The sequence below is a fragment of the Peromyscus eremicus genome, chromosome 7 (genome assembly GCF_949786415.1).
Source record: "Peromyscus eremicus chromosome 7, PerEre_H2_v1, whole genome shotgun sequence".
NCBI classification, from domain to species: domain Eukaryota; kingdom Metazoa; phylum Chordata; class Mammalia; order Rodentia; family Cricetidae; genus Peromyscus; species Peromyscus eremicus.
Window position 1 is genome coordinate 72,990,339 of NC_081422.1, and position 22,468 is coordinate 73,012,806.

The following is a 22,468-nucleotide window of genomic DNA, read 5'->3' on the forward strand; positions in this document are numbered from 1 at the left end:
GCATCGTGACATCACATAATCCACAAGTCAAGTTCTCCAGCATCACTGTTGCTTCAATTATGTCTTCTCTGCCCCACCTGCTTCTATCACAGATGCCAGCACTGAGCTGAGTGAGCCACTGGTATGAGCGAGTGAGCATTACCCATTGAACCGAATGTCTTGTGCTTTCAGGAGATATTCTCGGTCCTTCCATCCATGGCTTGGCCTCACTGATACGGATGCCTTACGGTTGTGGTGAACAGAACATGATAAATTTTGCTCCAAATATTTACATTTTGGATTATCTGACTAAACAGAAGCAGCTGACAGATACTTTAAAAGAAAAAGCCCTTTCATTTATGAGGCAAGGTAAGCACTAGATGTAAACTTTAATTTGTTAAAAAAAAAGTTTGTGTTTTATAGGTCAGGGTCTCCCTGGGCCATGTTTCAGAATAGATGGGGGTTGTGTCTGTGTATGACTGGTGGGACTAGATGGTGCTGACATGCTGAAGGTCAGGCAGTGGGAGGTTCCTCTTGTCTTCCCGAAGCCAATTGCTCTTTAACTGCTGCTAATTTAAAACTCTTTAAAAACCTGCAACGAATGAATGAATGCTCATTTGTGATCATTTATTCACTACTTTTTCTTGATACAGAGTCTTATGTAGTTTAGGTTAGCTTCAGGGTAGAACTGTGTGTATGGAGTGGATTGCTTACACCCCTCAAAATGATAGATGTGACTCTCTGAGCTGTGGGAACTGCTCAGCTGTGGTGACCACCTGCTCATAGCAGAGTTAGCATGGCGTGAGTGCTGCCTATGTATCGGGCAGTGTTCTTGTTTTCTTTTTTCTTTGTTTTTTATTGATTCTTTGTTGGTTTCACATCATGCATCCCAATCCCATCCATCTCTCTGTCCCTTCATGTCTGCCCTCTGCCCTTGCAAACCTCCCCCCAAAACAAAACAAAATTCAAAAGTAAAGCAAGAACAACAAAACAAAAACAAAAACAACAAAACAAAACAAAACAAAATATAAACAACCAAACTCACTAAAAAATCTCAGCTTGGAAGCTGTCGAGTGGCCCAGTCACGCAGTAAACCCTTTAGTCCATACATCTTTACTTGTAAATGTTCATTGCAATGAGTCATTGGTCTGGTTCAAAGTCTCTGGCTTCTGCTGCATTGATGCTGGGCCCTCACTGGGGCTTCTCTCTGATATCCTGTTGTTGCCCTGTGTCATGGAGATTCTGCAGCTTTGGATCTACAGGTCCTGCCCCTTCACATGCTTATTCATAGATGAGGTGGATGTTGGGCTGGGCCAACTAAGCCGTGGTTCTGGGCTTGGATGGTAGCTGGGTTGGTCAGCCTGCCAGCTTTCTCTCATCAATACCAACAGGGTGAGCTCTCCAGCATTGCCCCAACTAGCTCACCCACTGCAGCAGGCATTAAGGAGTGGGCCAGTTCTCCTGCTCTCCCGCCTTTGGGGCTGGTGCACCTGCCTCCCTGCCAACACAGTCAGCTCTACTGTGTTTCTTGGAAAGGTGCAGGGCCTGCTCTCCCGAGTGCTGCAGTGTGTGAGGGGCAGGGCCAGCTTTTCCACTCTCATGACCTCAGGGCCAGCTCTCCCACCCACCTTCAGGCAGCGTTCTAAGCATTCTCCATCCAGTAGCTCAAGGAAGCTGAGATAGAAGAAAGTTTACCAGGGCCATATGGTGAGCTAGTGGCTAACCTGGGATTTGGACCCAACATTTGTGTTCAGTCTTTACTCTCAGCATCCATGACTAGAGAAGTTGAAGAGTGGTGAGCCATTTCTAATAGTAATAAAAATGCAAATTTTGAGTTCATGAAATACTACAAAAGTCAACTTCAAATAATAGTCTCAGGTTGTATTTGATAGCCCTGTTTATATGATATTCACCGTATAGGAAACTCATGAAGATGGGAAGGAATTATGCAAAATAACTGGGAAGCACTTAACTTAGCATCATCTGGGAAAGTAAAGTTCAATTTGTGTGTGTGTGTGTGTGTGTGCACTTGTGCTTGTATGTATGTGTTTCTTTTTTTTTTTTAAGATGAATGGGTTAAATGCAAAGAGAAGAGAAGCCCACCACTAGCCATTGTGTTCCACATTTCCACAAACTGCCAAGCTCAAGTAATGAGAATATTTTAATATAAACCTTTCTTTTATCTTTTCTCATTGTATAGAAAACTGTTTATCCTAAACTAAATTCTGAGAAACAACAGCTAATCCTATTGAAAAGCTTTATGTTTCATTAATTCTCACAAAAACTATAGGTAGTAGGTGAACTACTATTTCCATATTATAGATAAGAATATTGAGGCACAGGGAAGGTCAATAAGCCGTGGAAACCCCAGGAGATGGACTGCGGAGTCCATGCATCCACAGGATGTCTAGTGTACAGAGTTCTTGAATATTTAGAAAGAAGCAATAGATAGAAAGATGGGGACCCAGAGTTGGACCAAGATACTTGAGTATACTGACATGTAGACTGTCTCAGTGGGGGTTCTGATAAAACAGTGGGGGAGAAACGTGGGGTACTGTGGAGAAAGGAACTGTAAAGGCTAGAATCTGCAGAGTCAGATTTCACCAGTGTGAGCTCTAAGGTGTCAATTCAGGGAGGATGGAGTGGGAACGAAGGGTCACACAGGAGCAAGACCATGTGTGGGAAGAAAAGGCAAGGGGCACCAGAGTTTGGGATCTAGCTGAATGCAGCCTGAGGAGGGGATAGGGTATATTTTTCCTCCCCTTAGGAACACACATGAGGCTGACACTCTGGCTGGCTCTTCAATCTAGGAGCTGATAAGGGCCCCAAGGAAGTTCTGAGAGACCAAGCACTTTCTAATTTTTATGTAGAGATGTTGATTTAAAGATGCTATTCTTAGCCGGGCGGCGGTGGCGCACACCTTTAATCCCAGCACTTGGGAGGCAGAGGCAAGTGGATCTCTGTGAGTTCAAGGCCAACCTGGTCTACAGAGTGAGATCCAGGAAAGGCGCAAAGCTACACAGAGAAACCCTGTCTCAAAAAACAAACAACAACAACAACAACAACAAAAAGATGCTGTTCTTTTAGCTGAGAGGCATCAGTGCACACCTTTAATCCCAGCCTTGGGGAGGCAGAGGCAGGTGGACCTCTGTGAGCTCAAGATCCTTCTTGTCTAGAGAGCAAGTTCCAAGACAGCCAGGCTTACACAGAGAACCCTGTCTCAAAAAACCAAAACCAAATCAAACAAAAAAAAACAAAAACTATCCTTTAAATGTATGTTTATAGGTCATTTATATTTTAAATATATACACAAGAACTATTATTTTTGAAAATTTTATATTTATATAAATATAAATATATATAATTCTAAAATTATAATTAGATTTAAGAGGGGGTATCAAGTGCTGTCTGTGGTAAACTGTGGCATGTCGATCTTTACATCTTGTCTTAGTAGTTCTAGTAAGGAAATGAGTGAAAACTATGACGGAGTGTAAAACTTAACTTTGTACTTTTAGAAACAAGATTTCATTTTTTATGAGATTTATTAGTTTCTCTGGTTTCAACTAGAAAGTGCATACAGATTAGATTGGCATTTTATAATTTGATATGAATCCATTGTTATATTTTAATAAAGCAAAATAGCTCATAAAATGCCACGTAATTCCATATTTATGTATGCTTTATGAACTGTAATTTTTGCTGATCAAATATTTTGAACTCTATTAAATTTTTAATTTGTTTTTATTATATGCAAAAAAGTGTTTTGTATGCTTGTATGTCTGTGCACCACATGTGTGCCTGGTGCCTGCAAAGGCCAGAAGAAGATGTCAGATCCCCTGGGCCTGGGGTTACAGATGGTAGTAACTTTCCAAGTGGGCATTGAGAACCAAGCTTGGTTCCTCTGCAAGAGCAGCAAGTGCTCTTAACTGTGGGGCTGTTGCTCCAGCCCTTTAAAATCTATTTTGGATGGTTTGAACCACTTAAAGAACTACTCACCCTTGGAGATGACTTGGCTTGTCCCTGTGACACTTTCCTCAGGGTTATTGTTGTTTTTGTTTTTGTTCTTTTAAGGGGCCTGCCACCCAGGTCCCAAATAAATCACACACAGATGCTTATTCTTAATTATAAATGTCCCGCCTTAGGTTGGCTTGTTTCTAGCCAACTTTCCTTAACTTAAATTATCCCATCTACCTTTTGCCTCTGGGCTTTTCCTGTTCTCTTACTTCTGTAAATCTTACTCTTACTCTGTGGCTGGCTGTGTAGCTGGGTGGCTGGCTACTGATATCCTTCTTCCTCTCTCATTCTTTGCTCTTTTTCCTCCCAGATTTCTCCTTCTATTTATCTTCTCTGCCTGCCAACCCCACCTATTTCTCTCTCGACTCACTATTGGCTGTTCAGCTCTTTACTAGACCATCAGGTATTTTAGACAGGTACAGTAACACAGCTTCACAGAGTTAAACAAATGCAACATAAACAAAAGTAACACACCTTAAAATAATAGTCTACATCAGGTTATAACAGCTCAAGTCCCAGTCCTTGCTATTTTCCAAAGACAGTATTAGCCTGGCACTTCAGTTCTGGCCAGGTTGTTGTCAAACCAGCTTTTCAAAGCTGGCTAAGGATGTAGCTCATGGGTTTATTTTTTTGCCTAGCATGAGCAAGGACCCAGGTTTCATCTCCATCCTGGAAACAAAAGGTTCCAAGTAGTCCTCTGGGGCTCTCCCCTGATGCTTCTTGGTTGCTAGAAGTGCATATCAGCTAGAGGGAGAGAAAGCTTAGGTCTCCAAGTGCCAAGTAGTCTTCCAGTGTACATCATGTTGACCTTATTGGAGCCATGGGAGAAAGGAGAGTGTAGTGGTTAGGACACTAGCCATGGGCCCTATCTTGGGGTATGTTTCCTCAACCTCTCAGAGCCTCAGTTTCCCACCTGTAAGATGAAATGATAAAAGTACTTACATGGTATTGAGAGACCAGGAGTTGGCCGGGTGGTGGTAGCGCATGCCTTTAATCCCAGCACTCGGGAGGCAGAGGCAGGTGGATCTTTGTGAGTTCAAGGCCAGCCTGGTCTACAAAGTGAGTTCCAGGAAAGGCGCAAAGCTACACAGAGAAACCCTGTCTCAAAAAACCAAAAAAAAAAAAAAAAGAAAGAGACCAGGAGTTAGACTCCCTGTTAAGCAGAAAGAGGGAGAGGGGCCAAGACTATGTAATAAAGGTGCGAAATTTCCAAGATGGTGGGCTTCTACGTCACCCTCCTTGACTTGAGACAAAAGCCTGGCAGCTTAAAACAAAAGTCTTGTAGGCTTTTGTCTCCCACCAGCAGGGTCTGCTCAGGACATGCCACATAACGCCTCGGGGCCAATCGACCATCCTGTCTTCAAACTGACCAGCCCTATATGAGGAGAGGAAAACTCTTCAGAGGTTGTAAAACCACAGGCCTTGGGTAGAGACTGGGGTTTCTGGCTTCCTAAGTCCCTCCTCTGCAGAGGGTCTTTTTCTCTGTGTGCCTGTTGCATGTGTGTTTTTCCTCACCCGAATAAAATCCTCCTTCAACTTTTGATTCTATCTGAGGTGTTTGAGATTGCTCTCCTGCTACCTGTGGCGCTTCAGATTTTTCCTGCCTTTTAATTCTTTAACTGGCAGAGAAAATGAACTCCATCAAGACCCCTAGACTGTATCATTTTGGGAACTTGTCTCAGCTTTCTTAAGATTGTATCATCTGTGTTGCTCCATTTTATATTCTTCATTTAACATTTAACAAAACTACCCTGATCATCATCTGTATTAATACTTCACTGGTGAGCTCTGTGTCTAATCCATTCCTCACTGAATCACCACCTGGGTACCTCAGTGAGTGCTGAGTAGGTGCATGAATGATCACTATCAATTTCTTGGACTTTTCAGTTTATCCTTCTAGTGTGGAGTTCAGGATTAGAGTTCTGATGTACTTTCTCAGTACAGTGATTACCTGGAGACACTAACCATTCTACCTAGCCTTGGCACATTCTACCAGCCAGGAAGTGGGACCAGTGTTTCTGGCTTGCCCAGCAGATTCCATCTGAAGCAGAGGGTAAATGTTTCCTGACATCATTCTTCATTGTGACATCAGACTCTCACTTTACAGACTAACTTTTTTTTTTTTTTTCGAGATAGGGTTTCTCTGTGTAGCTTTGCGCCTTTCCTGGAACTCACTTGGTAGCCCAGGCTGGCCTCGAACTCACAGAGATCCGCCTGGCTCTGCCTCCCGAGTGCTGGGATTAAAGGCGTGTGCCACCACTGCCCGGCCAGACTAACTTTTATAAGTCTTGTAAATGTAATGTAGTTTTTCTTTTTTAAAACATTAATATAATTTTCATGTGAATTATGATTATTCAAAGGTCACTTCGGAGAGCACATTGTCTTAAGTCTTGGTAGCCCAGGGGTCCTATGAGCAACAGCTATATCATTGTATGAAATACATTTTGCTCAAGAAAAGAAAATAGAACTGTCAAATGAAACTGTTTTTGACAAGGACTGGAAATCCTGAACCTATTTGTTAATTGAAGGATTAAACTGCTTATTTTCCTCAGATACTTACATTTTTTAATTACATTTTACTGATTTTTTATTTTGCCTATGTGGTTGTCTAGGTGTGGGTATATGTGTGTGTACACGTCAGAGGACAACTTTTGGGAACTGGTTCTCATCTTCCCAATGTGGGTGCTGGGAACTGAACTCACATCCTCAGGCTTGGCAGTAAGTGCCTTTATCTGTTGAATCAGCTTGATGATCCTTGTCTTCAGATATTTAAATTACAATGCCTGCTGTTTGCTTTCATGTGAGACTCCAACTGATTTGAAAACACATGTTATTCTCTGCCTTCCTCTTGAACTGAACCCTAAGCCTGGGAAAGCGCTATACTGCTGAGCTAACCCCAGCCCTGGGGTGTTTTTTAAATTTGTTTCTGTAAACAGTACTGTCATCTTTAGTTTGATATGTTGTAACTACTTTACATCCGTGATTAGTCCAAAGAAAACTTATGACCCAGGAAAGTTTGCATCTTATCCAGCCCATTGTAAACAGCAGTTCATAGGGTGTTATCCCAACAGCTTCGTGACTTGTGTATTTTAATTTTCAGAGATGTCTGATAATTCTGATTATATTATTATTTTCCAAACCAAAGAACTATGTGTAAAACAGTGAACTTGAAAGTGATGCTCTTATTTCTTGGTAAACTTTTAGAGAAAACCAAGCTTTTGACTTGTTCATCTCTAGTGGTGAAAAATCTCCAACTTTGGTAACTACAGTGGGATGAAGATTGTTATATTAACCATAAGCATCATAGTCTTGTCATCAGTGTCTTTTTCTGCAGATAGAGTAGAACTTAGGCCTGATACAGGCGGTTGCTGTATCAAGACAAGCAGCCAAGGCTTCTCTAAGCATGCATGGCCGGCTTAGGTTGAGGAAGGGAATCTCAAAAGAGACTCAAAGAGTGGGAGAGTCAAACCAGCTCTTCTCCCAGGTACTTCTTCCTTTGTGTTTCCACGGGAGCAGAGCTGGAGACCTGGGGTCTGTTTATTAATCCACTCTGTAACTGAAGATGATACAGCTCCTGTTTTCCTCTGGACCGGCTGCCCTTAGTGGAGGAATAAGGCTAGTCTTTGACACTGATGGGGAATGGTGGGAGGTGGCCACCTGTGCAGTAATTTCCATAAATGTTGACCTCATGCCTTGATAGTGTCTCGTCAAAAGTTAATGATGACGTCACATCTTAGGGTTGTTAGAGTCACCTGAGTTATTACTTGTAAGGGGCTTCTCACAGTTCTTCATACCTGCTGAGCACAAAATAAAGATTTGCTGTTTAATATTGAACAGTAATATTTCCTGTATAAACATAAGGATTATAACCTAATGTTCCCTTCTTAAAATCAAGGAAAAAATACTTTAAATGTGTATATATTCATTTTATTATCAGCTTCAAACATCACTGTGAAACATGCTGTTCTGTCTTATACCTTAATCCAGATGCTCAGGTACGGGGTTCCTAGTGGAAAAGCCAAGGGAGAAAAGCTTGGGACTTCACGGGAGAGGCAGACATGGGAGAGGCAGTGGGCTTGTCACATGGGCTCCAACACTAGACTTTGAACTCTTTGCATGGCTTTGCAAGCATGAACCAACCTCCCTTTATTTGAAATCGTTTATTTGGAAGTATAAAACCTCTGCTTTCATTAAAGCAGACACACGAGCCTTAACCACTCCCCAGTTTACTTTATTTCAGTGTGTATATTTGTGCATGCATGCTGTGTGTATGGGTACACGTATGCGCGCGTCCATGTGGAGTCCAGAGGCTGACTTCAGGTGTCTTACTCTATCATTTCTCCACCTTATTGTTTTCTTTGAGACTGGGCCTCTCACTGAACCTGAAGCTTGTTGACTGACAGCAAATTCCAGGTGTCCTCCAGTGTCTGCCTCCCCAGTGCTGGGGTTACGGGTGCGTACCTCTGTGCCCAGCTTTTGGGGTAGGTAGGTGATTGGGATCTGAACTCAAGTCCTCGTGCTTGACTGGTGAGCACTTTATGACTGAGCCGTCTCCACAGCAACCCTAGTTTACTTATATAATAATACTTCATTATAACCACTGTGTGTGTGTGTGTGTGTGTGTGTGTGTGTAAACTTGAAGTGTGGAATCAGTGTGGAAGCAGACCAGTTGGTTTTATCATTTGCCTCAGGTGTCCATGACCGCTTGGTTTTAGGAGACACTCCCTTAGATTGTCATTTTCCCGCTCTCTTGCCAGCCTAAGGGATGGAGATGACCTGTGTTTTCTGTTTGGCTTTAAGCTTTAATTCTGACATCATAGGTGGTGTTTCCCGAGACAGCAGATGGTTTAGATAGTGAACCAATGAGATCCTTCTGGTGAATACTAGAAGTAAACGAAACGCGACCTTGACTTTGCTTGCTTTTGGGTGACCAGAGGGGTGCTTGATATTACTCCTCATTTCCCCTCTCTGCCAATGGCCCCAACATGAGGCCACAGCAAGTGGATTGATTAGACATGGATTTGTGTCTTCAGGTTATCAAAGGGAACTTCTCTATCAGAGGGAAGATGGTTCCTTCAGTGCCTTCGGGGACAGCGACCCTTCTGGGAGCACTTGGTAAGTGGTTTTTTGTTTTTTTATTCTTCCTAATTAAACACAGCTGTATCACGGAACATGTGTTTACTAGGCCACAGTGGCCATGGAACTGACAGACATGCCTGTCTGTCTATGTGGACATTGAAACTGCTTGTTACAAAGCCTGCTTTTAAAAGAGGTTTCTTAAAAAAACAAAGCAAACAAAACAAAAACCCTAAATGATTCTAAAGCATTTGTAAACCCTACAACTCTTTTTTTGAGGGAAAAGCAGCAACAAAATTTTTTTTTTTTTTTAAAGATTTATTTTATTTATTATGTATACAGTATTCTGCCTGCATGTGTCCCTGCAGGCCAGAAGAGAGAACCAGATCTCATTACAAGTGGTTGTGAGCCACCATGTGGTTGCTGGGAATTGAACTCAGGACCTCTGGAAGAGCAGTAGGTGCTCTTAACCATTGAGCCATCTCTCCAGCCCATATGAAATCTTATAAGATGATGATATCAATGACAAGAAAAAAATAGGCTGTTGTGACATTGGCTTTGCCATATCCGATTAGTGCAAGAGCTTTGTTAACAAAATCGGTGCAGTTTTGTTTTTAATATATTTTTTGAAAAAGAAACTGATGGGATTAAGGAATGAATAGGCCGAGTATCCTCCTGCATGGAATGCTTGTGGTTGATTTGGGACAGTTAACCTGACTCCTTGTTCTGTCTGTCATGGCTGACTTCCAGGAAGGTCTGCTCTGTCCACCTACGGTGGGAGAGACCTGAATGCTACTGAGCATGCTCAGCACGTTAAGCTGAGCCGAGACAGATTGCTTCGGTTTTCTCTTGTCCGGGAGTCAGGATGTCAGTCTGTAAATAGGTCTCTGGAGTCAGGATGCCAGTCTGTAAATAGGTCTCTTTATTCTGTCACGGCTGTTCTTTGCACGTTACTGTGTTCTTCTTGCTGGGCACAGTGGCTCATGCTGGTGATTCCAGCCCTTTAGATGTGTAGGCGGGAGGGCGGAGGCCAGCATGGGCCACAGACTGAGAACCTGTCTCACCTCTAACCCTCCCCACAAATACAATGTTTTGTATCATGGTTCTGTAAAGTGTCACCTAGTATGATAAATACTAGACATTTTTACTATGAGGAGTCTCTGTTTTATAATCTCCCTTCCGCTTTTTTTTTTTTAAAACTTACCTACCAACCTACCTACCTTTCTTTCTCCTCATATGTATCACACACACACACACACACACACACACACACACACACACACACAAATAAATCTTCTCTCCTCTCCTCTCCTCCCCTCACTCCTTCTCTCCCCTCCCTCCTCTCTTCTTCTCTTCCCTTCATACCTCTTGCTCCTATTCTATTCTTTTTTTTTTCTTTTTCCTTTCTTTTCTTTCTCCCTTTAAACATCATTTATGGGGTGGTGGAGATGGCATGCTCAGTACCAGTTCCTATCATGTAAGCATGAGTCCCAAGTTTGGATTCTAGAACCCATGTAAAAGGCTGAGCATGGGTGACATATGCCTGTTACCTCAGGCTCGTGGGGGAAGGGATTGGGGTGTGTGTTGAGACAAGCACTTAAACTCTGTGGCCATCCAGTTTGGCACAATTGGTAAACTTCATTTTCAGTGAGATACCCTGTCTCAAAAAATAAAGGTAAGAGCTAATTTGGAAAGACATTCAGTGTTGATTTTGAGCTTCTAACACAGGCACACACATGCACACCTCCCTACTCATAGGTGCCAACACACACACACACACACACACACACACACACACACACACACACACCCCATTCCTAGGTATTGGTGGCAGGTAGTAGTTATACTCATGTGGGTCAGGCAGGTTTGACCCTTAGGCTATCATCCTGTAGTACCGAAAACTACCCATTTCTCTCACTTCAAATACTAAAGTTTGCTTGTGAATTCCAAATATTTTATCTTCAGCTTTGGGCTAAATGTACAAGATTTTCTTTGGGTGCATGTCCAGGGCAGTCAGAAGTGTTGGGCAATTTAACTATCATGAAAGGCTGGATTCTCAACCTGTAAAATACTGGGACAATATTATTTCTAAAGAACAGTTAGATGATCCATAAGTTCATTTCTAAATGGGATGTTTTGTGAATTGATATGAGATTTCTGAGCCATGTTCAAATGAAAATGAGCTCCACCAGCCAAGACAAGTTTTTCACGTTGTCTCTCTGCTGTCTTCCTGTTTGTCCTCCAAGATGCTACGTCTGGTGAATTGTCTGAAGGGGAACAGTGGCTTTGTTTCATGTGCTCAGCGTGAGTTCCAGGACTTAAATGTATTTTGTGTGCTCTCCCCTTCTTTCTCCAAGGCTGTCAGCATTTGTTTTAAAATGTTTCATGGAAGCTGATTCCTATATAGACATTGATGAGAATGTGTTACAAAGAACGTATAATTGGCTGAAAGGACATCAGAAATCCAATGGTGAATTTTGGGAGCCAGGAAGAGTGATCCACAGTGAACTTCAAGGAGGCAATAAAAGCCCAGTAACACTTACAGCCTACATTGTGACTTCTCTTCTGGGCTATAAAAAATACCAGGTACGTAATCTTCCGCAAATCCCAGGAGAGTGGATCTTGCAGGGTCAAATATGTGTCTTGGAATGGAAAGTACTTTGTCATTTTACATTGCATTTGAAATCTGCATTTGCATAGCCCTGTGCATTGCATTTGGGGCCACATCCCAAAATCTGGAGAGAAATAATAACCAAAGCTTACAGAGTAACTTAGGGAAATCTGCAAGGTTTTTAAATACATGCATCGTGCTTGCTATTGGTAATAAAAGTCAGTAATATTTCACTGTTAGGAGAAAGCATGTACTTTAGAATTTGGGAATGTGTCCTAAGCAAGTTGAGGTGAGGGGTTTTTTGTTTTCTTTTGCAGTGCTAAGGACTGAGCCCCAGGTGTTGATTATAGGTGGCGAGCACCCCGCTGAGCGATGCCTCAGTCATTCTGAATGATTTTTTTTCTTTGTTTAGATCTTCAAGCTTTTAGAGAGTAATTGCAGTGTCTGTTAATTTAGTGGAAACTGCTTACCTCTGAAAGTCTGTGGAAGGGGTATAGGCATGTGGATGAGAAAGAATGTGCATGGGAGGATGCTGAGGGTCACAACATCGCCTCAGAGCTCTCTGGCTGTTTGATGCCTTATTGCTTATTGAACCCCATTTCTCAACACCAGTAGCCATCCTCTTTACAAAGCTCTGACTACTTTCCTAGTTTAGCACTAGGCCAGTGGAAGGCAAACTTTTCTCTGAGCTTAGGGATTTAGTTCCTAGTTATAGGTACGAGAAGCATACTTCTGAAGCTGTGTTTTCTTCTGCTGTTTGGGTTTATAGTACTCAGTAGGATAAAAATTTTGCAGAAGTTTTTTTTTAATTCCCTTTAAAGAATAGTGTTTACTTAATTATAGCAAATGAACAGAGTATTATTACTTTCAGAATAGGTGACAGATGCTTAAATGTCAGTGAACGTTGTTGACTCCCATTGCCTAACCTGAGGCCAAATGCTTAGCAGGCCTGGAGTCATTATTGGGCTGAATGTTTCAATGTAGTTTTTATTTTCATATGAGGAGTAGTAAAATACTTATTTTTTCTTCCAAGTCTGCTGTCGATGTACAAGACTCTATCAAGTTTTTGGAGTCTGAATTGGACAGAGGAATTTCAGACAATTTCACGTTAGCGCTTATAACCTATGCCTTGTCGTCAGTGGGGAGTCCCAAAGCAGAGGCCGCTTTGCACATGCTGACCCAGCAAGCAGAAAAGGAAGGTAATGCCTGGGACCTGACTGAGGCTGATAAGAATGTGGGGCTTCGTGGAATAGACATGAAAAAAGTGTGTACGCTAAGTATGGCAGTGCTAATGTTTGCGTCTTTAGACTGAGATGAAAAACACAATGCAGAACACCAGCAGGATGGAATCTGCGTGCTTTACTGTTCCTGGCCTCCCTAGGAGCTGTCTATAGAACTGCAGACACTGGACTTGGACAGCTTATTTGTCTGTCTGCCTGTCTGTCTATCTGTCTATCTGTCTGTCTATCCTGTCTATCTATCTACCTACCTACCATCTATCTATCTATCTATCTATCTATCTATCTATCTATCTATCTATCTATCTATCTATCTATCTATCTATCTATCTATCTATCTATCTATCTATCTATCTCTATCTCTATCTATCTATCATCTATCTGTCTTGTATGGATGTTTTGCCCGAATATGTTTGTATACTGTTTGCATGCAGTACCCACAGAAGCCAGAAGAGGGCAGTGTATTCACTGGAACTGGAGTCATGCTGGTTGTGAGCTACCAGAAACCAGACATCTTTTAGAGGGGTTCTCTCTTGAGTTTTCCTTTGAGTTTGTTACTCTTTGAGTTTCTGATGTTATTTCTCCCAAAGTCCTTATAAAGGAGTCAGAGGTCAAAGTGTGTCTTAGGGTGAGTTGCTGTGTGCAAGTAACTTTAGATTCGAAGTTCTGTTCATTCAAAAAGGGTAACATGGGGCTGGAGAGATGCTGTGTAGTTGAGAGCACTTGCTGCTCTGTTATGAGAACTGGAGTTTTGAACTCAGCACCCAAGCGGAGCAGCTCACAAAGGCCTATAACCCCAGCTCTGAGGGGGCCAATGCCCTTTTCTGGCCTCCATGGGCACACACACACACACACACACACACACACACACACACACACCACATTAAAAATAATTCTCAAAAAATGGTTGTAGAAACATTAGTATTAGTAATTTAGATTCAGTCTTCATTGCTTATTCCAGGCTTGAGGAGTGAATGACTGGCACACAAAGGCTGAAATGGGACTTGACATTTGTTCTGTGCTGGGTCACAATCCTACACCACATCCCACCGACGTGCAATCTCTTAGGTCTTTGTAGCTGAGAGAAAGCAGAGGGCCTCCACCCAGGATGGTCTAGCGAGCTAGAGCAGGATTATCTCAGGAAGGTTGTTGACCTGGCTGGGATTGCTCAGTTTTTCTTTGGGCTTGGATTTTGAATTTTTACCATAAACTTTGAGAAGAGAAAAAAAAAGGGAGAGGTTTCTCAGAACATGAGAGCTGGTTACTGATAGATTCCTGGAACAGGATCCTTCCCCAAGTGCCCTAAATTATTTGTGGGAGGAAATTATATATATATTCCTTTTTAATTTATAACTATTTAGTCTTACACCAAAGCCATATGGTATTTCCCTTGGGAAAAATATTTTAAACAAAACATTCTCAAATGCAGGCAACAAGAAAAGGACGAACATTTGTACACTGTAATAGTTTGAAATGTAACATATAACGCACGTTTATGTATGCTTATATATGCGTATACTTGCATGTATTATATGTACACCTATATGTATATAACATCTGCGTTTTGCTAGTGAAGTAGAGCTGCGTGGGTACAGGATGATTTAACGGTATAAAACGTAAGCTTTTGGTGGTTGCCCAGTGTGTTATGTTCTCCTCCCAGGAGACACGCAGTTCTGGCTGTCGTCAGCACCCACGCTTTCTGAGTCCTGGCAGCCACGCTCCCTGGATATCGAGGTTGCAGCTTATGCACTGCTCTCATACCTGCAGCATCGTGTTTCTGAGGGAATCCCCGTTATGAGGTGGCTTAGCAGGCAGAGAAATAGCCTCGGAGGCTTTGCATCCACTCAGGTGAGAGATGATAGGTTGTTGTTTTTTTTTTCCCTGAAAAATTAAAAAAAAAAAATCTATGAAAACTATAGCCGCTTTTTCTTAGAGTCATAAAATCACTTAAATTACAAGTTCAGTAAATTAAATGACAGGTTTAAGGCGGTAATTTTAATGATTTTCTCATTTGAGCCTCGTATCTGGTATGTAAATTGAATACATTGGTTCCACATCTGTATTAGCTATTTTGTGTCTGTGGTAGCTGGCTTAAGGATGTTGCTCAGTTCTGTGTTGTAGTATTTTGTTGATCCTCTTATGTATGCCCAGCAAGAGACCCACAGGGGACCGAGGAAGCAGTCTTCTCGCAAGGGTAGAAAAATGTCTAGGAGGTTCCCAAATATTGCCAAATGTTTCCTTTGGAGATTTTTCTGGATATTTCTAAAAATGAGCTATCATTTTTCTTCTCTCAACAGGATACTGTTGTGGCCTTGAAGGCCCTCTCTGAATTTTCAGCCCTAATGTACACGGAAAATACAGATATCCAAGTGACTGTCACAGGGGCCAGCGTATCGAAACCTGTACACTTCCGGATTGACACACACAACCGCGTTCTCCTTCACACGGCAGAGGTGTAGACAGGGGTGGTCATTTAAAACCCCATGTAGGATTCTTGATTCTGGAATACTACTTTAATTTTTGCCTTTTGACCTCAGAGAGCCCCATAGAGAGATGGAGATGGGTTGCCCCCTTTTTGGTTAGGTTTCCTGAGAAGGAAGGGTGGAGGGGGTGGGAACTTTGGAAGAAAGATGGGCAGAAGAGAAGAAAATATGGACACTTCACACTGGGAAGGAGTGACACCCACTGAGCCCCAGTTTGCGTAGACACTGTGTTAGGTTAGAGAAGACATGCTACTGCATGCATTCTTCAGGCCAAGTGTGCCACCATTTGACACATGAGAAAGCTGGCCGAGGGGCTGTGTGGAGAGTAGTAGAGCTGATCTCGTAATTCTCCTGCCTCTGCTTCTGGGGTGCTGGGATTGCAGGCATGTACCACCATACCTGACTCAAATCCTTACTTTAAAATGCAATAAAAGATTATGCTAAGAGCTAAGTGGAGAAGAGGGGCCATGGCACAGGAAAAAAAGGATATAGCTGGGCACAGTGATTGTGTACCATTGTGTTCATGGTCAGCCCTGATGAAGGGAGGTTAGGGGAGACATGCCTCAGCCCCAACAGGAGGGCAGTCTGGTCAGGAGCATCCGTGTGCCTTCCCAAAGGCTTGAGGTGAGGGAGCTTGGAGAGCACACTTCACCCAGGTCCACTGGTTGAGCCTTTGGTATTTGGGACCAGGCAGAGCTCCTAGTATTCTCCCAGCATTCCCCAGGACTGCCCCTGCTTCTAATGTGGGGTACAGCACCAAACTTGTGTGCTCCTGGGAAGGATTTGTCTGTGGAAGCTCACCTTCCTCACTTTCTCTCTCTCTCACCTTTCCTCAGCTTACGGCGCTAGAGCCCATGGTCATTGACATTTCTGCACACGGTTTGGGGTTTGCTATTTGCCAGGTATGTGTATATGACTGTCTGTTTTTGAAGTTAAATGTGACTTTTCGTAACGATTCTTTGCTAAATCTTTAACTTAGATAGCTTGTGTGAAATTCCTAGTGAGGGCTGGTAAGATGGCTCATCCAATAAAGCTGCTTGTTGCCAAGCCTGAGTGTGATCCCCGGGACCCACCCGGTGGGAAGAGGAAACCTACCACATCAGTTTGTCTTTTGACCTACACACAAATGCCATGCCATGCATACGCCCTCACAATAAATAAATGAAATTATAATAAAAATAAAATAAAAGTCTTAATGATTTGCTTTTGTGACTTAGGCAAGATATGTTTCTTTCTTTAATAGAAGTATTGGAGCTATTATTAACTAGTGAGTAGACAGTAATTATTTGTATTTACAATCTGCTTGAAAAACATCTCTTAGAGACTACTTGCTTTTTGAAGTTAATATTGAAATCCTCCAATGTGATTTATGTGAACAGTTGGGAAACCCTTTTCCCCTTTTGAGACACAATCTTGCTATGTAGACACAGTAATATACTCAAATTATCAGGCTGGTCTCAAACTTGTGATTCTTTTGCCTCAGTCTCCCAGGTGCTGGGATTTCAGGCATGTGCCACTTTGCCTGGTTTCTACATTTTTGTTGTATTTGAAAATACAGTTAAAAATTATGATTTAACAGGTCAGAGAGAGAGTGGTTTAGTGGTTAGGGACAAATACTACTCTTCCAAAGGACTAGTTACCAGCACCCATGTTAGGTGCTCACAATTGCCTATAACTCCATCTCTAGAAGGATCCTGAACCTCTTGCCTCTGTGTATATGACCACACACACACACACACACACACATGCCCGCATGCGCACACACACATATGCAAACACACATGCACACACATAATTAAAATGAAACTAAAAAATTATAATGTTGATAGTTGATAGAATTTATATTGTAATGACCTGATAACAAATACATATTTTACTTATAGATTCTTAATATTTAATCTAAGAATATGAAGGTCAGTGTGGCTTTATAAGTTGTCTTGATAGACAATGTGTTTCTTTATGGTAAAATCTCACAAAATAGCAAATTCAAAAATCTGAGCGTGAGTATGTTCGATGCCATGGTACAGGCTGAAAATGCCAACCAACCCACTTTTGATGGCTGCAGTTAATGAAGTGCTGTGATTAAAAGGGAGATAGTACGGAAAGTACTGGCTGGAGTAATTACACTAAACACATCGCACATCATGGAGCCTTTCAAATAATCTTAATGGAAACCTAAGAGAACAAGTGATAAGGCCCAAAATGATTATGGCTTGGGTGGAAACAAACCATATAACCACTTAGAAGGTAACACTAGAGAGAAAAGGTATTTTTAAAAGTTTTTAGCATGGTATTTTCATAAATACATATAATATATATATATATATATAATATATATATATTTGGTTTTTCGAGACAGGGTTTCTCTGTGTAGCTTTGCACCTTTCCTGGGACTCACTTGGTAGCCCAGGCTGGCCTCGAACTCACAGAGATCCGCCTGCCTCTGCCTCCTGAGTGCTGGGATTAAAGGCGTGTACCACCACCGCCCGGCACATATATTTTGATCACATTCATGCCCTTAGTTACACATAATTATCTTGCCCACTGCCTCTCCTAGTTTGCTCTTTTTTCAAAATAGTTCAAAAATTACTTTTTAAAAATACTGGTACAATGTTGGGAGAATGGCATCTTCATTTGCTTTCTGTTGCTGTAAAAAACGGTGACCAGAAGCAACTTGGGCAGGTAGGGGTTTATTGGCTTCCTCATCCCAGTTACAGACCATCACTCAGGAAAGTCAGGGCAGGAATGTGGAGGCAGGAACTGAAACAGGCCGTGGAGGAGTTCGGCTTACTGGCTTTCTCCTCTGGCTTGCTCAGCTTGCTTTTTTATACAACCCAGGACCACTTGCCCAGGTTAGCTGGGCCCCCTCACATCAATCATTAATCAAAGTAATGCCTGCCCCTCAGAGAAGGCCACAGGCCAGTCTAATGGAGGCAGTTCCTCAACTGAGATGCCCCCTTTCTGGATGTCTACATTTGTGTCAAGTTGAAAGGAGGTAAGCAGCACAAGTGTGTTTATCACCCACACCTTATCAGACAGATAGAATTTGGAAACTGCCACAAATTCTTAAGATTTTCGGAAAGGATAATTATTTATTTTTGGTGTGTGTGTGTGTGTGTGTGTGTGTGTGTGTGTGTGTGTGTGTGTGTTGGTGCGCATGTACCAATGTGCATGTGTGGAGGTCTGTTTTCCCCTTGCAGAGTGGGTTCTCGGGAAAGAGCTCAGGTGATCTGACTTGTATAACAAGCATTTTTATTAGCTAAGCCACCTCTCTGGCTCTCTAAGATTACTTTGTATGATACTCAAGACACAGAAAGCATCTTTAAAAAAAACAAGGAAAAGTAATTATAGTGAAATGGAATGTTTTTCAGTGAGAAGGAAAGAAATATGGGATAATTTATGTGGTTCTTTAGTGAAGATCATTGGAAACTCTTTTTCCCCAAATTGCCATTCAATGCAAAAAAGTAAATTCAAAAGTAACTACACAGCCTGTTTTAGACAAAATTGGGAACTTAGTATTCTTAAATCATCGCATTTGTTGGAATTACCACATTGTTGGAAGCTGTTTTTGATCAATGACATGTAGATAAATCATTGAAACTAAATGATTGGTGATTGAGGTTTGAAGAACACTGGTAAACACAGACCTTCTGGTCAGTGTCTGTATCAAAATTCAAAAGACAAGAGAGAGGGACTAATAGGCATTTCTTATGAAGAAGGGAAAATGTAAAAATATTAATCACGCAGAAATGAGAACTGGGATTGTTTTTGTTAATATTTTTATAAGTGCTCTGGAAAGAAGTGCTCGGGTTTGTAGTAAATGTTTACCTACTTGGGCACTAAAAGTCTAAGCAATGATGAATGAGTTCTTTTGAAGTTCTGTGAGTGGATAGTTGAGCTTTACTGCCAGCCAACTATAAACTCCAATACTTAATAGATAGATGTTAATCATTACCCTAATAAGGAGCCTAGTCATCTTGCTTGAGGACATTGGTCCCTAAAGGGACAGTTGTATGCCATAGGAATGCTGAAGATAGCATACAGCTTTTAGATGTTAGAAAACTGCTCCAGGAATAATCCTAGTTAATATTATACTCAATAATTAATTGTTGTAGTTTAAAAAAGAGTTGGAAAATGTCCAGTGTAATACAACCAGAAGGATCAAGTGATGAAAGATGATATGAACTTCTGTTGTGGCAAAAAACAAAAATTAGAACTCTTAGATTTGAGAGGAGAAGGCTTAGCAAGAGATAATTTAAAGTGTATAAATTCGAGAAGGGTACTAGATGTTTGCTTCTGAGGTGTGTGTATACTTATTTATCTGTTTCAAATAGAATTAAAGGGAAATTCAGTATTACACAGTAATATTAAATTCTGTGAACTTGGTTCCAAAATAAGTGGTTGCATTAAATATTTAAAAGTTCCATTCTGTTTGGGATGAGGCAGCCTAGGAAAATTTGAACACGTTGCTAAGCTTCAGCTTTAGTGTGGCTTTGAGAAAGACATTGGTCCTTGCACTACTCCAGTGTTCCCATGGCTCCTTTCATATCAAAGATAGCACAGCAGACAGTTGTTTTTGTCATCTTTGAAAAATGTTTTGTGATGAACAAGAATTCTCAGCAGTTGGACAGGTGGTATATTAGTTTGATTTGTCTTACTGGGAGTTTATGAGGTTCCATTTGGGTAGCAAAACTTAGAAACTAGTAAATTAATTACACACCAGTAAATGCTTTCAAGAAAGTTGTCTGTAGTTTTTCTTTTTTCCTCCAGGGAGTGTTTTCTATTCTTTGAGAAAGCAATCCATAAGCATCTTTTCTAGTGTTCTGACATTTACTTTGGAATATTGCCTAATAATTTTCTCAATAAAAATGACGAACACTTATAAAAACATTAGATAATGATGCTTTCTTAGCTGGTAATTTTTTTTTTTTTTAGTTTGAAGACTATAAATCTAATTGGCTTTATTACAAAAAGAATCATTACCTACATTTAGACTACAGCAAATAGCTAATTTATCCCATATGCTAATTTTCAAAAATAGTGTTTTGATGAGGAAGGAAAGCTACACTCATCTGTGGGTATAAGGACAAATATTTAGACTGTAGTTAGGAACTTTAGTGATTTATTAAAGTGGCAGTTGTTGGTTTTACTGCAAGATCCATGACTTCACTTATGCTAATTTTTAAAATTTATTGCAGCTTAATGTTGTTTATAACGTGAAAAGTTCAGGTTCTTTTAGAAGACGGAGATCTATCGAAACTCAAGACGCTTTTGATTTAGATGTTGATGTGAACGATGAAGGTGATGTCAATCACGTGAATTTGAACGTGTGCACAAGGTAGGTGTCTGCTTAACAACTCCTTTAAGAGAACAGATTTTCAGGCTTAATTTACACTGTCATCAAGTGAGATCAGGTAAAGAGTCCTTTTTAAGAGACTTCATCCTACCACCCCACGGATTACAGACTAGAAGCACAGTTAAGTATGTTTAAACCCTTCTTGGGCATGCTAAAATTGGTCACAAGTTTTCTCTGTATTTGTAACAAATTTGGGTAGAAAAGAAATTCTTTAAAATGATTTTATTTTATTGAGGGAAGCCATGAAAGCCCTGAGTGGACACATTGTTGACATGGGCACTGCCATGTCCACTCCTTGAGGTCTCAACCCACAGAAATGGCAAAGCCTTTCCTGGGGGGAGGCTCGGGGGGATGGCAGAGTCTCCTTCTGTTTTAAGTATAGATGTTGGCAGTGTGTGCAAAAACGAGCAACAGCAACTTTCTCCTGCAGGATTACTGCAACCTTCTGCTGAGATGAGCTAACTCATGCCTCTGTGCTATCCATACCACAAGTGCTGAGATTCCTGGCTGTGTTCCTTGCTACGTCATCAGAGCAAGCACAGCCCACCTGATCCCAGCCTTTCTGCCTGTGTGTTCGTCCATTCTTTATTCCCTTTATTATTTTAAATTTTCTTTCTTTCTTTCATATGTATGAGTGTTTTTGCCTGTTTGTATGTCTGTGTACCACATGTGTGCCTGATGCTTATGGAGGTTAGAAAAGAGAATCAGATCTCCTGGGACAGGAGTTACAGACAGTTGTGAGCTACTCTGTGGATGCTGGGAATTGAACCCAGGTCCTCTGAAAGAACAGCCAGTGCTCGCAATCACTTATCTCCAGCCCCTAAAATTTTATTTTTAATTTATTATTGCTGTGTTTATGGTACATGTCGGTGAGTGCATGCATGTGACATGGTGTGTATAAGAAGTTGGAGAAGAACTTTCTGGAGTTGATTCTCTTCTTCCACCTATGGCTCACACTCCAGTTACCAAGCTTGTGTGGCAGACATTTCTTACCAAGTGAGCCATCGAGTCAGAAACTTTTAAACAAGAACCCCAGTACCAGCTGTGGAATACTTCCCTAGGAGTCGTTGGCTGGAGAGGTCTCAGAGGACCCCCAAAGTAGGCAGGCTATTACCTTGCTCTTGGTTGCTCGTCAGAACCAAATGGTAAAACCCTATTGATGAAGACACCACACTGGTTACAGGACATGGAGAAATCAAGGTGGAAGCTCTCTCCCTTCTGGCTCGTATTCATTTTGCTGGAAGGTGCTGTGTAGGGGGAGAAAACTCATTAACTGTCTCGCCTGCCCTGCTGTAGATGAATGTGTGTTACAATTCTAACCCAGCAGGCAAGAGTTGCCCATTGGTGTAATAATGGCGCAAGTATTTGGGCGCTAACTAGCTACTTTATGATTATATTTGAGGCCCATTCCAAGTGAGGGAATACAGACTTCTTGCTGTTAATCTAGTAAAAATCCTGGATGAATGGGGGTAAAAATACAAGCTAATAAAACTCAAGGCTAATGTAGGAAAACTGTAAAATATTCAATCATATTTAATGCTACAAATGTTTATTTTTTTGTTGAAATCATTTCATTTAGGGTTCAGATTTATCTTTAGCTTTTGTACTTTTGGCCCCAAATTTATAACAGCATGCAAATCTAGGAAAAAAGAATAGTTTTTTAGATAGTGAAAACACTTCTGTTCAGAAGATTCTGGTCTTGGGTAATTGT

The 22,468-nt window shown here is 41.4% G+C and overlaps 1 protein-coding gene across 1 annotated transcript in view; it reads left to right on the forward strand.

Moving 5' to 3' along the window:
* The window catches only part of Cd109 (CD109 molecule), a 105,815-nt gene that overhangs the window by 77,084 nt on the left and 6,263 nt on the right, over window positions 1-22,468 (forward strand). Inside the window, exons 23-30 of the mRNA XM_059268272.1 lie at window positions 172-348; window positions 9,027-9,108; window positions 11,427-11,655; window positions 12,714-12,879; window positions 14,579-14,766; window positions 15,216-15,371; window positions 16,238-16,303; window positions 20,600-20,739. Coding sequence (XP_059124255.1) covers window positions 172-348; window positions 9,027-9,108; window positions 11,427-11,655; window positions 12,714-12,879; window positions 14,579-14,766; window positions 15,216-15,371; window positions 16,238-16,303; window positions 20,600-20,739 — 1,204 coding nt within the window. The remainder of the gene's footprint in view (window positions 1-171; window positions 349-9,026; window positions 9,109-11,426; window positions 11,656-12,713; window positions 12,880-14,578; window positions 14,767-15,215; window positions 15,372-16,237; window positions 16,304-20,599; window positions 20,740-22,468) is intronic.